Source organism: Canis lupus, chromosome 8, assembly GCF_003254725.2.
Source record: "Canis lupus dingo isolate Sandy chromosome 8, ASM325472v2, whole genome shotgun sequence".
NCBI lineage: Eukaryota > Metazoa > Chordata > Mammalia > Carnivora > Canidae > Canis > Canis lupus.
Genome location: NC_064250.1, coordinates 1,121,106 through 1,139,565, shown reverse-complemented (window position 1 = coordinate 1,139,565; position 18,460 = coordinate 1,121,106). Strand labels below are relative to the sequence as shown.

The 18,460-nt window shown below is 38.1% G+C and overlaps 1 protein-coding gene across 4 annotated transcripts in view; it reads left to right on the top strand.

Moving 5' to 3' along the window:
- Positions 1–18,460, top strand: part of TC2N (tandem C2 domains, nuclear) — a 71,288-nt gene that overhangs the window by 28,073 nt on the left and 24,755 nt on the right. For 3 of the 4 annotated variants that reach the window (XM_049113572.1, XM_025467820.3, XM_025467819.3), the window contains exons 2-3: positions 10,729–10,851; positions 12,097–12,330. In XM_049113572.1, the coding sequence (XP_048969529.1) occupies positions 10,785–10,851; positions 12,097–12,330 (301 nt within the window). In that variant the 5' untranslated portion in view covers positions 10,729–10,784. Of the gene's footprint in view, positions 1–5,359; positions 5,526–10,728; positions 10,852–12,096; positions 12,331–18,460 lie in introns of all 4 variants that reach the window. The other variant, XM_049113571.1, reaches the window with a different exon arrangement.

The window sequence follows — 18,460 nt, the reverse complement described above, 5'->3', positions numbered from 1 at the left end:
ACATTGAACTCGCAGGATTCTTTCTTGTATATCTCAGCAATTCTTACTATCTCTTGTAGAAATCAGACATGTTGGTTAGATCAGAATTCACGAGGCATATGTCAGGGGCTTTGCTTCGATTATTATTATGCTTTCAAGGGAAGATGCTCGTAGGTGAAAATTTCTTTATAAGGAGTTTTACTTCCAACACCATTGAAAGTTTAATTTTTCTGTTGCTGTTCAGACATGTTGTTTTATGTGGATTTATGTTTGGAATATGAAAGTAATAGCTAAAATGGAAAAGGCCAATAATCAAGTGCTTCCGAGGATATAGAACACTTGGAAGTCTTTGTACTCTGCTGGTAGAAGTGTAAATTGGTAAATCATTTTGAAGACTTTGTGGCTGTACCAAATACAGCAAGTCTTATGCATAAACTATGTTCATACTGGACCTGACAAAACCCTAGAAAGTGCAAACTAGCCTAAAGCAACAGAAAACAGATTAGTGGTTACTTTGGGGTTGAGGGCAGGGGAAAGGTAAGGAGGGACGGATTGGAAAAAGGTTATGAGGAGACTTTTGGGGTTGGTGTGTTATTTTCTTGATTGTGAAGATGCTTTCACCAAAGTATACATATGTTTGAGTCATGAGATTGTGTATTTTAAATATGTGTAATTTACTGCAAATCAGTACGTAAACAAGGCTGTAAAAAAAGTAAATAAAATAATGGAAGGAATACTTAGTATACTAAGTATACTTTTCCTTTCTCTTCTTTTTAAAAAGGTTTTATTTATTTGAGCGAGAAAGAGAGAGCATGAGCAGAGGGACAGGGAGAGGGAGAGGAGGAGGGAGAAGCAGATAGACTCCTTACTGAGCAGTGTAGGACTTGATCCCAGGACCCTGAAATCATGACCTGAACCCCCAGGATCCTGAGATCATGACCTGAGCCAACAGCAGACGCATAACTGACTGAACCACCCAGGCACCCCTATTTTTTCTTTCAAATACTGTGGTGATCTGGGGGTGATGGGATTATTGGTAATTTTTTATTTTCTTCATATGTTTGCCAGTATTTTTCACATTTTCTACCACGACCATGCATTTCTTACTGTTTAAAGGAGAAATTATTTATTTCATATGTACAAAATAGTACTTTTGACACATCCAGACATTTAGAGAATATAAATAAAAGCCACTGTACTTATATCATGTTTTAGAGATTATACATCGTCAGTATTTTCAAAGCCCTGATTGTATGTTTCCCTCATGTCTTTATCTTTCCATGCTCCTTGATTTTCTGTATAGTTTTATTATGTAGGTATGTATTCATAAATAATGTCTTGTCTATTCCATGACTCCTTTGGTACAATATTATATTTATGAGACTCATCGATGTTGATGTCTTATTGTTCATTCACTTTTTATTGCTCTATATCATTCTATTGTATGACTTTACACTCTTTATCCATCTTCCTATTTATCTTCCAGTTAATGGCTATTTAGAGGTGTTTTCAGTTTTCTTTTTTTAAGTTTTGCTTTTTGCCGTTAAAAGCTATTTTGTTTTGGCCTTTTTTCTTTTTCTTTTTTTTTTTTTTTTAAAGATTTTATCCATTTATTTGAGAGAGAGAGAGCACAGTTGGGGGAGAAGGGAGAAGCTAACTTCCCACTGAGTGCAGAACCCAACGTGGGGCTTAATACCTGAGATCATGACCTGAGCCAAAGATAGATGCTTAACTGACTGAACCACCCAGGCACACCTGTTATGGCCATTCTAATGCACGTCTCTTGGCCTAAGAGTAGAGTTGTGGATCTTCAGTTCTGCTAGATAATAGAGGCTTTTTTTTTTTTAAGATTTTATTTATTTATTAATGAGAGACACACAGAGAGGCAGAGACACAGGCAGGGGGAGGAGCAGGCTCCCTGCAGGGACCCCAATGTGGGACTGGATACCCAGACTGGGGTCATGCTCTGAGCCGAAGGCAGATGCTCAACCGCTGAGCCACCTGGACGTCCCCAGAATTATTTTATAAAGCGGTTGTAACTGTTTATACTTTCACAGGCAAAGTGTTAAGTGTTCACTTTGTCCCCTTCCTCAACATTTGAGATCTTTGTACAACAACATTTGTAATTTATAAAAAAAAACATTTTATTTATTTAAGAGAGAAAGTGAGTGAGAGCAGGGGCAGAGGAGAGGGAGAAGCAGGCTCCCCACTGAGCAGGGAGTCCAATGTGGGGCTTGATCCCAGCACCCCGGGATCATGACCTGAGCTGAAGGCAGACGCTTAACCGACTGAGCCCCCCAAGGGCCCCAACAACATCTGTAATTATCTGAATTGTTTCCTTTCAACACTAGGGTGGGTGAGAAATGGTACTTCACTAGAGGTTTAATTTACATTTCCTTAATTATTGATGATATGGAACCTTCCATAATTCCTCTCTAAGAGATATCTGTTTATGTCTTTTGTCCATTTTTTTTAGTTTTATAAATTTGATTTCTAGAAGTTGTATTTATTTATTTGTGGTATTATAAATAGTATAGTTATGCATATGGCAAATATCTTTTCCTCAGTTAAGTGGCTTGTCTTATCTTTTACTTTACATAGTTTTATTTTATGTAGTTTTTAATGGATGCATTCTCTAGTGTGGTTGAATGTATCAGCCTTTTCATTTATGGTTTGTGCTTTTGGCATCTTGTTTAACACCTCTGTCTCTTCCTTGAGGTTGAAAGAATATAGTCTGATATTTTTTCTGAAAGCTTTAATATATTGCCTTTTGTATTTATGTGTTTAATCCTTGTGTGATTGATATTTGTGTGGTGTGAGGTGGGTGTCCAGTTTCATGTTTTTTCCCCGTATTGGTAATCAGTTTTTTCCAGCATCGTTTATTGAATATTCTGTTTTTTCCCCCCAGGGATCTGTAAGCATCGTATGTCAGGTTTTCACATATGTGTGTGTATGTTTCTTTCAATGGTCTGTGTATTCTTGCTGCCATTTTACTTACTTTATTTGTGTAAAGAGACATGATACCTACGAAAACGAGTCACCTACTCATAGTTTGTTTAAAATTAGACTCCTCTTCAAATTAATTTTTTCCTAAAGTAAACTTTTCACTTGAATATATATATATATTTTTAATAATAAATTTATTTTTTATTGGTGTTCAATTTGCCAACATACAGAATAATACCCAGTGCTCATCCCGTCAAGTCCCCCGCTCAGTGCCCGCCACCCAGTCAACCCCACCCCCCCGCGCACTTCCCCTTCCACCACCCCTAGTTCGTTTCCCAGAGTTAGGAGTCTTCATGTTCTGTCTCCCTTTCTGATATTTCCTACTCATTTCTTCTCCCTTCCCTTCTATTCCCTTTCACTATTATTTATATTCCCCAAATGAATGAGACCATATAATGTTTGTCCTTCTCCGATTGACTCATTTCACTCAGCATAATACCCTCCAGTTCCATCCACGTTGAAGCAAATGATGGGTATTTGTCATTTCTAATGGCTGAGTAATATCACTTGAATATATTTTTAATCCTTATCTACCATAATCAGCTGGGATCACAAGTAGTACTGAAGTTACTTTTATTATTATTATTATTTATTAATTATTATTATTATTATTATTTTAGAGAGGAAGAAAGGGCAGGAGAGGCAGAAGGAGAGAGGGAATCTTAAGCAGGCTCCACTCCCAGCACAGAGCCCCATTGGGGCTCTATCTCTCAACCCTAATGAGATCAAGACCTAAACTGAAATTAAGAGTTAGGTGCCTAACTGACTGAGCTACCCAAGTGCCCCATAACACTGAAGCTACTTTAATGTAGACTATATCAGACTGTCATTTGTTTTAGCAAATCCTGTCCTAACTCACTAGAGTTCATTTTAACTTGAAAAAGAAATACAGAGATTTCATTTTGGGAATATAGTTAAGATATTTGGAAAAGCTTTCATACTGCAAATAACTAAATACTAAAACTAAATACTAAAACTAAATACTAAAACTAAATACTGTATTTAATTTTTTTAAAAAGGTACTTAGGAATGACTATGCCAAAATGTAAAAGAAAGCTGAAAATCTGAGACTCAAGGAGCCCTTAAATCTTATTTGCTCTGAGAGCATTTGCTAAACAGGGGGGAACTTGATTAGATTTGGTTAAAAACTTGATGAATTTGTAGGACTGGAGGCGTAGTTAGCAGTCAGCCCCAGGCTTATTCAAGGCCAGCTAACCAGAGACTCTGCCCTTAATTATGGGATTTCCAAAGGTGTGTGGTGTCAAGGGTGAAAACTCATTCTACCTCTTTTAAAGATCTGCAAGGAAAATTACCTTGATGTCAAATAAAACAGGGAAAGAAAACCTGTCTTTGGGAAGTTGTAACCACCAGTCCATGGGCAGTGGTAGGGGGTGGCTCACATCACCTCCGTGGTCCAAAAACATTTTAAGATGAAATTTTAAAAATATCTTATTTTACTTTAGATATAATTCATATACCATAAAATTCACCCTTTTCACAGTTTAGTGGTTTTTCATTTATTCACAAACATATGCAATACCATCATCTCTAATTCTAGAACATTTTTATTTCCCTAAGAAAGAAACTTTGTACCCATTCACAGTCAGTCCTCATTTCCCCTGTCTTCACCAACCCCTGGCAATCACTAACGTACTTTCTATTTCTATGGATTTGCTGATTCTGGGCATTTTGTATGAATGAAATGATACAATATGTGGTCTTCTGTGTCTTTCCCTTTTCACTTAGTGTAATGTTTTCAAGGTCTGTTCATGTTGTTACACAAATCAGTACTTGATTTCTTTTAATGGCTGAATAAAATTCCATGGTGTGGATATGCCATATTTTGCTTTTGTTTTTCCATTTGTTAGTTGATAGACATTTGGGTTGTATCCTCTTTTTGGCTATTATGAATCATGCTGTCATGAACATTTGTGTACAAGTTTTTATGTGGATATATGTTTTTCATTCTTGTAGGTATAAGAGATCTAGGGACTGGATTCTTGGGTCATATGGCAATTCTGTAGTTAAGTGTTTGAGGAACTGCTGAACTATTTTCTAGAGCAGCAGCCCCATTTTTTATTCTCACCAACAGTCTGTGGGAGTTCCAGGTCCTTTACATCTTTGTCAACACTTGTTTTTGTCTATTGTTTTGATTATAGCCATCCTAAGTGTACATGGATTAGTAGCTCATTGTGGTTTTGATTTTCATTTCCCTAATAACTGATGGTGTTAAGCACCTTTTCATGTGTTTATCGGCCATTGATCTATCTTTGGAGAAATATCTATTCACATCCTTTGCCCATTTTTAAATCAGGTTCTCTGTCAAGGTACGAGTTTATTTATTTATTTATTTTTTAAAATTTATTTATGATAGTCACAGAAAGAGAGAGAGAGAGAGAGAGAGAGGCAGAGACACAGGCAGAAGGAGAAGCAGGCTCCATGCACCGGGAGCCCGACGTGGGATTCGATCCCGGGGTCTCCAGGATCGCGCCCTGGGCCAAAGGCAGGCGCCAAACCGCTGCGCCACCCAGGGATCCCAGGTACGAGTTTAAAATGGGCTTCTGGGTGGCTCAGTCAGTTAAGCATCTGACTTGATTTTGGCTCAGGTCTTGATCTCAGGGCTGTGAGTTCAAGTCTCACATTGGGCTCCATGCTGGGCATGGAGACTACTATAAAAAAATAAATAAACAAAATGATATGGTAAACAAATGCAAATATTAACTGAAAGTATATTTTCATCTTTGGGTTAAAGAAGTTCTACAAATAAAGTTTCAAGGTCGCTGAATAATTTGTCAAAGATAAACTAAGTGCACAGGACATAAGACAACCCGAGCAAGAATCAGCAGAAACAAAATATAGAAGTAAACTTACAAAAGCTTACATATTGGAATTACCAGTTATAGATTATTAAAATAACTATGATGGAGGCACCTGAGTGGCTCAGTTAGTTGAGCCTTTGACTGTTGATTTTGCCTCAGGTCATGATCTCAGGGTCGGGAGATCCCTCCACCCTCAACAGGGAGTCTGCTTGGGGTTTTCTCTCCCTATCCCCCTGCCACTCCCCCTCAAATAAATAAATTAAAAATAACTATGATGGGTTATATTTAAGAAAATAAAAGACAAGTTGGTTTTTTTTTCAGCTGCTTTTGAGGTTTCCTCTTTATCACTGGCTTTGAACCATGTTATTATGATGTGTCTTGGCATAGTTTTCATCATACTTCCTATGTTTAGTGTGTGTTGAGAGGTCGAATTTTATTTTTTCAAATATTTTTTCTGCCTTCCCCAGTCTTTCATGGACTTCAGTTAGGCTGCTTACAATTGTCCTATGGGTCACAGATGCTCTTTTTTTTGTTTTTTTTGTTTTTTTTGTTTGTTTTTTTTTTTTTTTTTACAGATGCTCTTTTTATTTTGTCTTTATTCTTTTTTTGCTCTTTGTTTCATTTTTTTTTAATTTTTGTTTATTTATGATAGTCACACACAGAGAGAGAGAGAAAGGCAGAGACACAGGCAGAGGGAGAAGCAGGCTCCATGCACCGGGAGCCTGACATGGGATTCGATCCCGAGTCTCCAGGATCGCGCCCTGGGCCAAAGGCAGGCGCTAAACCGCTGCGCCACCCGGGGATCCCTCTTTGTTTCATTTTGAATAATTTCTTTAGCTATACCTTCAAGTATATTAATCTTTTCTGTTCCAATATATAGTCTGCTTTTAATCCCATCCAGTGTATTTTCCATCTCAGATATTGTAATTTTTGTCTTTAGAAGTTGGGTACTTTTTTGTATCTTTCATGTCAGTTTTTAACTTTTTGAACATATAGATTCAGTCAGAACTGTTTTAATTATTTCTGATGTATGGGGCTTTTAAATCCTACAGTAGTTTCCTTAAATTTTCATTTCATGAAAAAAAAAAACTGTTTTAATATCCTTAACTGTCTGTGTCATTTCTGAGTGGGACCTAGAACTGATTGATTTTTCTCATTATTTTTTTTTTTTGCAAATTTGGTAATTTTTTATTGGATGCCAAATATTGTGAATTTTATTTTGTGTGCTGGATATCATTTAGATTTTTCTAAAAATGTTTTGCTTTGGGACATAGTCTTTTTGGAAATAGTTTGATCCTTTTGAGTCTTGCTTTTTGAATTGTTAGGTAGAAGCGGCTAGCATTTAGTTTACAGTTATTTTTTCCTCACCAAGAATGCAACGCTCTCCTGAGAATCCTATCCAATATCCTGTGAACTGTATGGTTTCCCCAGTTTGGTTGGTAGGGACAGGCATTATTACCAACCTTGGGGAGTACTGGTATGGCTTTCATAATCTTTTCTGGCCGTCTTTGCCCAGACTTATGCAATTTGCTTGCATGCATGTTCTGACCCGTATTCTGCTGAATACTGGAGTGGGACCCTCTGCTGATGGCTGTGGCTCTCTCTGTGTGCACCTCTCCGCCCTCTATTAGGCGACCATGCAAACTGTATTTGCTTTATTCTTATTCACACCAGCATGTTCCTTTTGCTGCGTTCCTCCCTCATAGTCTTCAGTTCATTTTGGATGACTCAAGGCCGTCAAGTTTAAGGATCTTGTCTCCAGAAGTAGAAATCATTTTTTTAAAAGATTTTATTTATTTATTCATGAGAATACACAGAGAGGAGAGAGAGAGAGAGGCAGAGACACAGGCAGAGGGAGAAGCAGGCTCTTGCAGGGAGCCCGACGTGGGACCCGATCCTGGGTCTCCAGGACTACGCCCTGGGCCGAAGGCAACGCCAAACCACTGAGCCACCGGGCTGCCCAGTAGAAATCATTTTTAATCAGTCCTCCCACAGTCCTTTCATGATGAATGTAAAGTATTTGCAGGCTGACTGGGGTCAGAAATGTGGTTTGATGAGTTTAAGAGTTTTTATATGAGCTCATTGTTCTGCTTTGTTCCCTTATCTGTCAACTACATATTTGCTAAGTTCCTGCTATATTCCCAGCATCATATAGGGTGCTGAGTGTGAAGTAGAAAGTGAGTATAATATTTTTTCTAAAAAGTTTATATCCTAGAGGGGGAGAGAGAACAAGTGTCACACATGTCAAGAAAAATATAAAATTCTTTTTTTTTTTTAAAGTTTATTAGATGTTTACAAATGAGAGAAATTAGTATGGTCTGAGTAGTCAAGGAATACGTCCTTTAAACTAGGGCCAAAAAGGGATTTTGAAAATGTATAAATTTTTAAAAGATTTTATTTATTTATTTGAGAGAGCATGAGCAGGGGGAGGGCTAGAGGGTCTTGGGATCAAATCCTGCATTGGGCTCCCTGCATGGAGCCTGCTTCTCCCTCTGCCTGTGTCTCTGCCTCTCTCTGTGTGTCTCTCATGAATAAATGAATAAAATCTTTTAAAAAAAATGTGGTACAGGAATAAACAGACCAGTTGAAGAAAATAGAAAATATAGAAATAAGCCCAATTGTATGTAGAAGTTTAGTCTGTAATAAAGACAACATTCTAAAATCGTAGGAGAAAATAATGGGATTTTAAATAAATGGTGTATGTGATACCAGAATAGCTAATTGGGGAAGGTAGGATTGGATCTCCTTCTCATACTGTGCACCAGGCTGTTAGTATAGAAGGTGGTAACTCTGTTACGACTAAGTATTAGAAGAAACTGTGGGTAAAGTCTTTTATGACCTACATTTGGGAAAAACGTTCTGATGACTCCAAATCCAGAAGCAAAAAGGGAAAACATAGATTAAGTATAACTATATCTGTATGTATCCACACACTCATCTGTTGCTTTCTTTCTTTTTTTTAAGATTTTATTTACTCTTTTATTTACTGTGGCATCCCCAGACTCATCTGTTTCCATATATATGTATATGTACGTTTGTATATTCCCACACATTCTGTCTCAGTAGAAAATACCATAAAAAGGCAATGACAAGGAACGCCTGGGTGGCTCAGCTGTTGAGCGTCTGCCTTTGGCTCAGGGCGTGACCCCGGGGTCCTGGGATCGCATCCCGCATCGGGCTCCCTGCACAGAGCCTGCTTCTCCCTCTGCCCATGTCTCTCCTTCTCTCTCTCTGTCTCTGTCTCTCATAAATAATAAAATCTTTAAAAAAAAAAAAAGACAATGACAAACTGGAAGAATGTTTGCCACTTATATCACTGACAATGTGTTAATCTCTCCAATATATAAAAGTCCTCTAAAACTGAGGCAGAAAAAGATGAATAGCTTTACAGAGAGATGGGCAAGAGATAATGAACAGCGAGTTCATAGAGCCAAATACAGATTAACCTTATATGAAAAGGTGCCCACACCATAGTAAAAGAGATGCACATTACAACAACACAAGATACCATTTCTTTCCCATCAGATGGGAAAGCATTTTGACGAATACCTTCTTGGTGGCTGTGTTTGGAAGCTGAAGCTACTGTATTACATTGAGAATATGCAGATTGTGACCTGCAGAATGGGGAGGAACAAGCCACCTATAGGGGTTAGCAGGTAGCTCCCTCACCATCTGAGCTCCCACTTTGGGGAAGTAAAAACTTACGGGGCCTTCTTTTCAAAATTTTTTTTTAAAGATTTGATTTATTTATTTGAGAGAGACAGACACAGCGACAGAGATAGCAGTGAGAGAGAGCACTGACAGGGAGAAGAGGGAGAAAAATGTACGTGGGGGTTAACCCCAGGACCCTGGATCGTGACCTGAGCCGAAGGCAGATGTTTAACCAGCTGAGCCACACAGGCGCCCGCCACCACCTCACCCTGGTTGATTTGCTTGAAGGTGCCGTTTCGGTGCACCCACACAAAGGAAGTAAAGTCAGAAGATTTTTTACTTAGAGATCTCAGCCACAGAAGTGGGGAGGCAGAGATGGATTAAGATTTGCTGTGAATTGATAACGGTTTAGTCTGGGTGATAGGGATATTCTTATACCCGTTTTATCTTTTGTATACATTTGAAATTTCCTGTGAAAAATGTAGAGTTTAAGAATGCACAAGTGAAGAGAGTCCATTTGGAATTGTGTCACTGAGGCCAAGGCGAGCAACTGGACATGAAGTCCTTACACAATTTTATGTGCCTGATAAATTTACAGCAGACTCTCAGGGCGCTTGACTGGCTCAGTTGGTGTAACATGTGATTCTCGATCTTGGGGTTGTAAATTCAAGCCCCATGGTGGGGGCAGATATTACTTAAAAATAATTTTTTTAAAAAACCCAACTCCCTTTATTTCTAGTTTATATTATAAGTGGTTTAGTTAGCTGGTGTCTGTGGGTGTGTGTGTTGGGGGGGTAATACAGTGTTTAAGATATATTTTTCTATTAGCGCAATTCTAAACTTTAAACCAACTTATAAAGTATGCAGTTGTTTATTGGCCCCATATAATCCCCCATCATCTTTTGGATAACCAAAAGAATTGACTTGGAGGAAGTGAAGTTGTTCTCACATGTCCTAGGAGTGCCATATTTTCTTGCAAAGTTTGCTTGGGCATTGATTTGGGTATACCTGGCAAAAAAGAAAACTCAGGGTGGAGTTTTTTTTTCAAATTTAATGTTGGGATTGTTCATTTAGTGATTTTTGAACATGTTTTAATGACTTGTAAGGCGCTTAATTAGGTCATATAAAATTACATGTAAGATGAAAAACCATCATCTTCTAAACCTTTTTTGCTTTGTTTTCCTCATTACATCTTAGAAAGATAATGGAATTAATTTAGTGATACCTAATGCTATTAAACATGATCATGTTAACTTTTCTATTCTACCAACAGATTAATATTAAAATTGGAAGTTTGTATCAATTGCTGAGTATTGGAAATTGGATGTGATGGCAGCAGAATTTATAAAGAGTTGCTGTAGAGGATGTTTCTATGGAGAAACAGAAAAGCACAATTGTGAGTTTGGCTTCTTTTGGCTTCAACAAACACTTATTTAATGTATTTTTTGTCTGTGGCATTTCATAATATAAAGATGAGTCAGACATAGTCCATAACTTCACGGGGGAGACAGAAACAAATATGAGGCACACTAGGTAAGTATTAAAGTACCCTGGGGCAAGGCAGAGGTAGAGAGTGAGAAATTCAAGGTTCAACCAGGCAGACACCCGGGACATCACCACCGACTGACAAGAGGATGGTGCTTGGTATGGGAATCTGCAGAGGATGTCAGCAGCGGGGTGGGAAGAAGGAAGTAAGAGAAGTGAGCACTAGACCTGAGGATTTAGGTGGATGAAGTAGAGGCAGGGAGGGAGGTGCTGCATGTGGTTGGGGGCAATACACGCTGGCAAATGTTTCCATTTGAACAAAGACAATTCCTAGTTTATGAACAGTGCACTAAGACATGCCTTTCACAGGTGAGTGACGTTTCATCTCCTCAAGAATCCATGTTTCTGAAAGCCTCCTGGGGAGTTCCCTTTCAATCATAGGGTCTCCTCACCTCATCAGAGTTATGACCGGAACTTTACTTTTCTCTGGCTTTTCCTTGTATACCTCCATCTAGAGTATAGCTCCCTCGTATGTCTGAGTACAAGGGCTTCTGTTTGCATTAAAACGTTTGGTAAATTCCTATGCAGCAGTATTTGTACTTTGATAATTGTACATAAAGATGAGCTCTGGGTGTCCCTTGCATCCCTGTCCTAAATCACCAGCTTAGGAATCACATAGCATTTGAGACAGGGACAGAAGAGGTCCCAGAAGCTAGCACAGGGAGACCAGCTATTATATTAGGGTAGAAAGACATTTTATCTTGTGATTGGGTGAAGGTTTTTGTAGATTTGGAGGCCTTTAGCTTCTTTTTAGAATTCTTTTATATATTTGAGACTGATGTTTACCACCAGTACTGACAACAAGAATTGATTCGTTGACAATATTTTTAAGTGACTGGCCTTTTCTTGAAAGATTTCTTGAAAGAAAGCATTGTAGAATTAATTACAGAATAAACTTGTTATTGCTGGGACAGAATTAATGCAGATTCCTATCAAGTGCTTGATAGGACCTGCAAGTAGTAGTTTCTGCACCAGCAGTTTGTTCTAAAACAATTAAGTAACATACCAGAGCATGCTAACTTTAGATTATTAAATATAAGTCTACATTCATATTTGTGATTTTTCTTTTTTTTTTTCCTACTTCTTTTACACACAGTTTTCATGGAAAGAGACTTTAAAGCAGCAGTCTCAGCGGGTCAAGATACCACGGTCCGTGTACCTCCGTTGACTTCCATCTCCGTCAAGCCCCAGGTTGGCTGTACTGAGGATTACTTACTTTCCAAATTACCATCTGATGGCAGAGAAGTACCGTTTGTGGTACCGAGGTTTAAGCTCTCCTATGTTCAGCCCAGGGCGCAAGGAACTCCTTCACATCTGGAAGAGCTAGAAGGTAAACAGTGACACAGGATTTAAAAATCAACACACGTAGCATTTGAATGCTATTGTTTCCATGATTTTGCTCTTTTATTCCTTGAAAGATACAAAAGTCTTTTATGTATGGATTTTACATTTTATATGTTTTGCTCTTTCTGTAGAGGAACTTAATGTATAATATTTTTGAAAGGCCTCATTATGAAATCTGATCAGTCAACAAATTTGTGTTTAGATGTGGCCTTTTTAAAAAATATTTAAAATCAGTTAACAGTGTTTTATTAGTTTTAAAGGTAGAGTTTAGTGATTCATCAGTTGTACACAACACCCAGTGCTCATCCCATTATGTGCCCTCCTTCATCCACTTACCTCCCCCATCCACCTCCCTTCCAACAACCCTCAGTGTGTTTCTTAGAGTTGAGTCTCCTATGGTTTGTCTCCCTCTCTGATTTCATCTTATTTTTCCCTTCATTCCCCTCTGATCCTCTGTTTTGTTTCTTAAATCCCACATATGAGTGAAATCTGTGGTATTTGTCTTTCTCTGACTGACTTATTTCACCTAGCATAATACTCTCTAGTTTCATCAACATTGTTGCAAATGGTAAGATTTATTTTTTTTTGATGGCTGAATAATATTTCATTGTATATATAACTTCCTAGTCTAAATAGCCACTTGAATGGGATAGATTTCATTGGGTAAATTTTGGCTGATGTCGTTAGAGGTCAATGGAGTAATGATGATAAGAAGAAACAGCATGTAATTCTTGTATTTTAAAAACAATTTGCTTTCGTCCATTGAAACTCTGTTACAGGGCAGCCCCTGTGGCTCAGCGGTTTAGTGCCACCTGCAGTCTGGGGTGTGGTCCTGGAGACCCAGGATTGAGTTCCCTGTCCGGCTTCCTGCATGGAGCCTGCTTCTCCCTCTGCCTGTGTCTCTGCCTCTCTCTCGCTCTCTCTGAATGAATAAATAAATAAATCTTAAAAAAAAAAGAAAGAAACACTGTTACAAGGTTCCCCCCCAAAAAAATTTTTCTTGTGAAAAATTTCAAAGGCACAGGGAAGTTGAAAGAATGTAACGGTGAAGGTTCCTCAGGAAGTTAAAAATACAGCTCCCCTATGCCTCAGCAATTGCACTATGAGGTATCTACCCTGAAGATACAAATGCAATGATATGAAGGGACCCCCGCACCCCAGTGTCATAGCAGCAACGTCCACAATAGCCAAACTGTGGGAGGAGCCACAATGTCCATCAACAGATGATGGATAGAGAAGATGCGGTCTATATACACGGTGCGATAGCACTTCAGCCATCAGAAAGAATATTTACTATTTACATTGACATGGTTGGAATTGGAGGGTACTATGCTGAGTGAAGTAAGTCGATCAATTATTACATGGTTTCCCTCATATATGGAATATAAGAAACAGTGCAGAGGATCATAGGGGAAGGGAGGGAAAGGTGAAGGGGAGTCATCAGGGAGGGAGATAAACCATGAGAGACTCTAAGTTCTAGGAAACACACTGAGGGTTGCTGGAGGGGAGGGGGTGGAAGGGTGGAGTAACTGGGTGACGGGCATTAAGGAGGGCACATGATGTGATGAGCACTGGGTGTTATACACAACTGATGAATTATTCAACACTACATCTGAAATTAATGATGTATTATATGTAGGCTAATTGAATTCAAATTTTTAAAAAGAGGGAAAAAAGAATATGATGGTGAATATCTGTATATCCACCACATGGAATCTATCATTAATGTTTTACTGTGCTTAATCACATATCTAGCTCTCTATTCCTCTGTTATTAACCCTTTTTGAGTCAGGTGAAACACATTTCATGGTAAATTGCAGGCATTAATACACTTCCTTCTAAATACTTAAGCATCTGTGTCATTTACCAGAGTTTAGTATCTGCTTATATTTTTATTCTTTTGACATAAGCCTTATATGCAACAAACTGCCTCAGTTTTAAGCTTGTATTTGTTGAGTTTGGATAAATGCATGTACAGTGTAATTCAAACTCCTATCAAAATCTAGAATATTTTTCCAAGTATTTTTATCTACCCTACCTTTCTCCCTTCTCATTCTAGGATTCCAATTAGACATATGTTGGACCATTTTATATTGTTTTACATGCCTCTCAGACTTCTTTTCTGTTGTTGTTCAATGTTTTCTTCCTTCTCTTTTCTAAAGATTGGATATTATTGATTTTCAAGTTCACCGTCTCTTCCTTTTGTCATCTCCTTGCAGCTGTTAAGCCCATCCAGTGAATTTTTATTTTAGACCTTGTATTTTTCAGTTGTTGAATTTACATTTGGTTCTTTTTTGTAGGTTCTTGTTCTTTGCTGTGATTTCATTTTCTTCTTTTCATTATTGTGAGCCTTTTTGCTTTTATATCTTTGGGCATTAGCATCTTTATCTGCTAATTCTAACATCTGAGTCACTTAGGTTTGGATTCTGTGATTGTCTTTTTTTTTTGGAGGATAGGTCACTTTTCATGTTTCACAGTGTTGGATGTTGTGTTGTGGACACTTTAAAATCTGTTACATTGCTTTGAGAAGAGAAGGGTTTTTGTTTATTTGTTTTTCTTTTTCCTTTCTTTTATCAAGGCAATGAACTTGGTTGGGCTATGCTGTAAATTCTGTGTCCTTGGTGACAGCTCTTATCTCAGCTTGTTTTTTTTTATCCTTAGTTGGAGTCTGTCCTGCATGTGTGTGGCTCCGGGATCAGAACAGATATTTGAGCAGACTTTACTCACAGAATTTGGTGCTTGGAACTCTGGTTCTTTAGGCCAGAAAGAGTGTGGGTTTTCTATTGGCGCTTTATCCATCCCATGCTGCATCAACTGTGGCTTTTGTTCAGGCTAATAGACATTAAAAACGGGTGTCCATTCCCTTTCTTCCAAGGGTCAATGCTGTCCTGGATATGTACCACTTTTGATAACTCTCTGGTACCTTCAGGGTTTTGTTCATTTTGTTTTTGGTCTACAGTGTACTTTTGTTATCTATAGGAGACTTGACTTTAGTGGGATGATCAATTAATCTATCTTTCCTCCCTCCCTCCCTCCCTCCCTCCCTCCCTCCCTCCCTCCCTCCCTCCCTCCCTCCCTCCCTCCTTCCTTCCTTCCTTCCTTCCTTCCTTCCTTCCTTCCTTCCTTCCTCTTTCTTCAAGGAAAGAGGAACCCTGTGCTTGGCCCACCACTTTGTCTTGCATATGTCAGCAGTGTCTCTCAAAAATAGTGTTTAAAGGCTCTTGGCCACAGGATAGCCTGGTCTTTCTCTTGTACTTGTGACAGCATTGGGATTAAACCACATAAACAGTTTTGTAATCTGTTTTATTCATATCACACATTGTGAACACGTTTTCATATTCATTGCTTTTTAATGGCCCCATAGTATTAAATCAATAGATGTACCATAATTTTTTTTAATGAATTCTGTATTCTTAAACACTGAGTATCTAATATATTATTTTCATAATCAGAAAATAAGAAATACCTGGCAATATAGGATAGGACTTCTTTTGTCTTTTCATTTTCATTAAATCACTAGAAAACAGATTGCTTTTTTTTTTTTTTAAAGATTTTATTTATTTATTCATGAGAGACATAGAGAGAGAGAGAGGCAGAGGGAGAAGCAGGCTTCATGCAGGGAACCCAGTGAGGGACTTTATCCCAGGACTCCAGGATTATGCCCTGGGCCAAAGGCAAGTGCTAAACCGCTGAGCCACCCAGGGATCCCCAACAGATTGCTTTTTGATTTGAATGATTTGCAATGAATGAGGAAATTGGTTAAATTATAGGCTCAGGGAAGATGTGGCAAAGCCATCTGATTTTGATCCTATGGGAGAGAAAAATTACTTTATTAGACTCAAGAAAGTGTTCTGGGCATCTAATTCTAGAAGTCAGACATGTGCATGCTGTATGTGTATATGCCTGTGAGTGATGGGCTGACAAGGACATTTTGAGAGGGAGATAGGGCAGGCAACTGTCAGTGATGGCTGAAATTATGTGTCAAGTATCTGAAATTGTTTTGTTTTATTGCTTGCTTAGTGAGGGGTCTGATTATAACCATCACTTACTACTTTGTAAGATTCTATCATTAACATCTTTCTGTGCTTGCTTTGTCACACATCTACCTATCTATCCATGAAGAGAATGTATTTTGAATAAACACTGAAATTTTAAGTAGAGCTTTTGAGAGATATAAAGTAAATGTCTGGTTTGGTTTTATATGGCACTGTGGTTCTGTAAGTTGAGAGAACTTCCTCTTGAACTTTAATAATGGTATCACTGTATACTGTTTGAAGGGAAGGTTGGGATTCTGTAAAGGTAAAATAAGATCTGAATATTCTTTCTTAGATATAGCCTATAAATGTAGTACATCATCTTTGATGCTACTACTCCAGACAGGGTATTGTGTCTAAACAGACTTGTGGCAGTGCTTGTGTGCTGAATGAGAGGGGTTAGTGTCCAAGGTGGACTGGTTCCTTACAAAGCTCTCTGGCTTCATAACTCCATCTTGACACCCCTCTGCCTGTGAATTGTGCTTGGATTATACACACACAGTTATTTGACCTAGGGTGAGGATAAGATTTCCCCTCATAACCCCATATTTTCTTTTTCTTTTCTGAACTCAGTGTGAAGCCACCTGTTTTATTGTTTAACTTAATTCAGAAAGTATTGGTTTTACTATGAGTTCTATTTTAAATAGGACAAAAAAGAAGAAAAAGATGGTAATCATTTAAGCACTTAAAAACTTTATAGCATGTCTCTATATTTTTTCCAATGTGATTCTTAACTTTGAAAGGAATTTGATAAATGGTTTTACCTGTTTCAAATTGCAAAATACACACATATAGAAAAAGGAGAAAAGCAACTATGTAGCTCTGTGATTTATTACAAAGCAAGACACATGTATGGTCACCACTCAAGTAAACAAATACCACCAGCAATGTGTAAAAGCCTTCATCTTCCCTCGTTTCCATCATCAGTCCAGAGTAATCAGCGTCCCAACTGTGATGATTATTGCTTTCTTGCTACTCTTACTTTCTACCAGCTAAGCACATATCCCTAAATGTTGTGGTTTAGTTTTTTCTGTTTTCTGACCTTTATGTAAATGAAATGACATATTCAGCATAGTCTTTTTGTTTATGGGTTCTTCCTTCCTTTCTTTCTTTCTTTCTTTCTTTCTTTCTTTCTTTCTTTCTTTCTTTCTTTTTTTAGCTTTTTGAAAGTCTTTTTTTTAAATAATAAGTTTATTTTTTATTGGTGTTCAATTTTCCAACATACAGAACAACACCCAGTGCTCATCCCGTCAAGTGCCCCCCCCTCAGTGCCCGCCACCCAGTCACCCCCACCCCCCACCCTCCTTCCCTTCCACCACCCTAGTTCGTTTCCCAGAGTTAGGAGTCTTCCATGTTCTGTCTCCCTTTCTGATATTTCCCAAACATTTCTTCTCCCTTCCCCTCTATTCCCTTTCACTATTATTTATATTCCCCAAATGCATGAGACCATATAATGTTTGTCCTTCTCTGATTGACTTATTTCACTCAGCATAATACCCTCTAGTTCCATCCATGTGGAAGCAAATGGTGGGTATTTGTCATTTCTAATAGCTGAGTAATATTCCATTGTATACATAAACCACATCTTCTTTATCCATTCATCTTGCAATGGACACCGAGGCTCCTTCCACAGTATGGGTTCTTTCATTCAACATAATCTTTGTGAGATTCATTCACATTTTCAGTAGCTTCCATTAGTTTTAACATCTGTACAGAAAATATATTTATTTTTATTTATTCTAAGTGGCATGGTATGCAGTCATGTTTCTGTATAGCACACATTTATTTTTATTAGTACGTATAGATTACAGTTCATTTCACTAGTGATAGACGTTGAGAGTTTTTCCATTTTTGGCCATGATGGATAAGGATGCTTACAAACATTCTTTTTTAAAATTTTAATTAGCCAACATATACTGCATCATTAGTTTCAGATATACAGTCCAGTGATTCATCAGCTGCATGTAACACCCAGTGCTCATCACATCCCGAGCTCCTTCATGCCCATGCCCCAGTTGCCCCATCCCCCGACCCCTTCCCCTCCAGCGATCCTCAGGCTTATGAACACTCTCATACACGTCC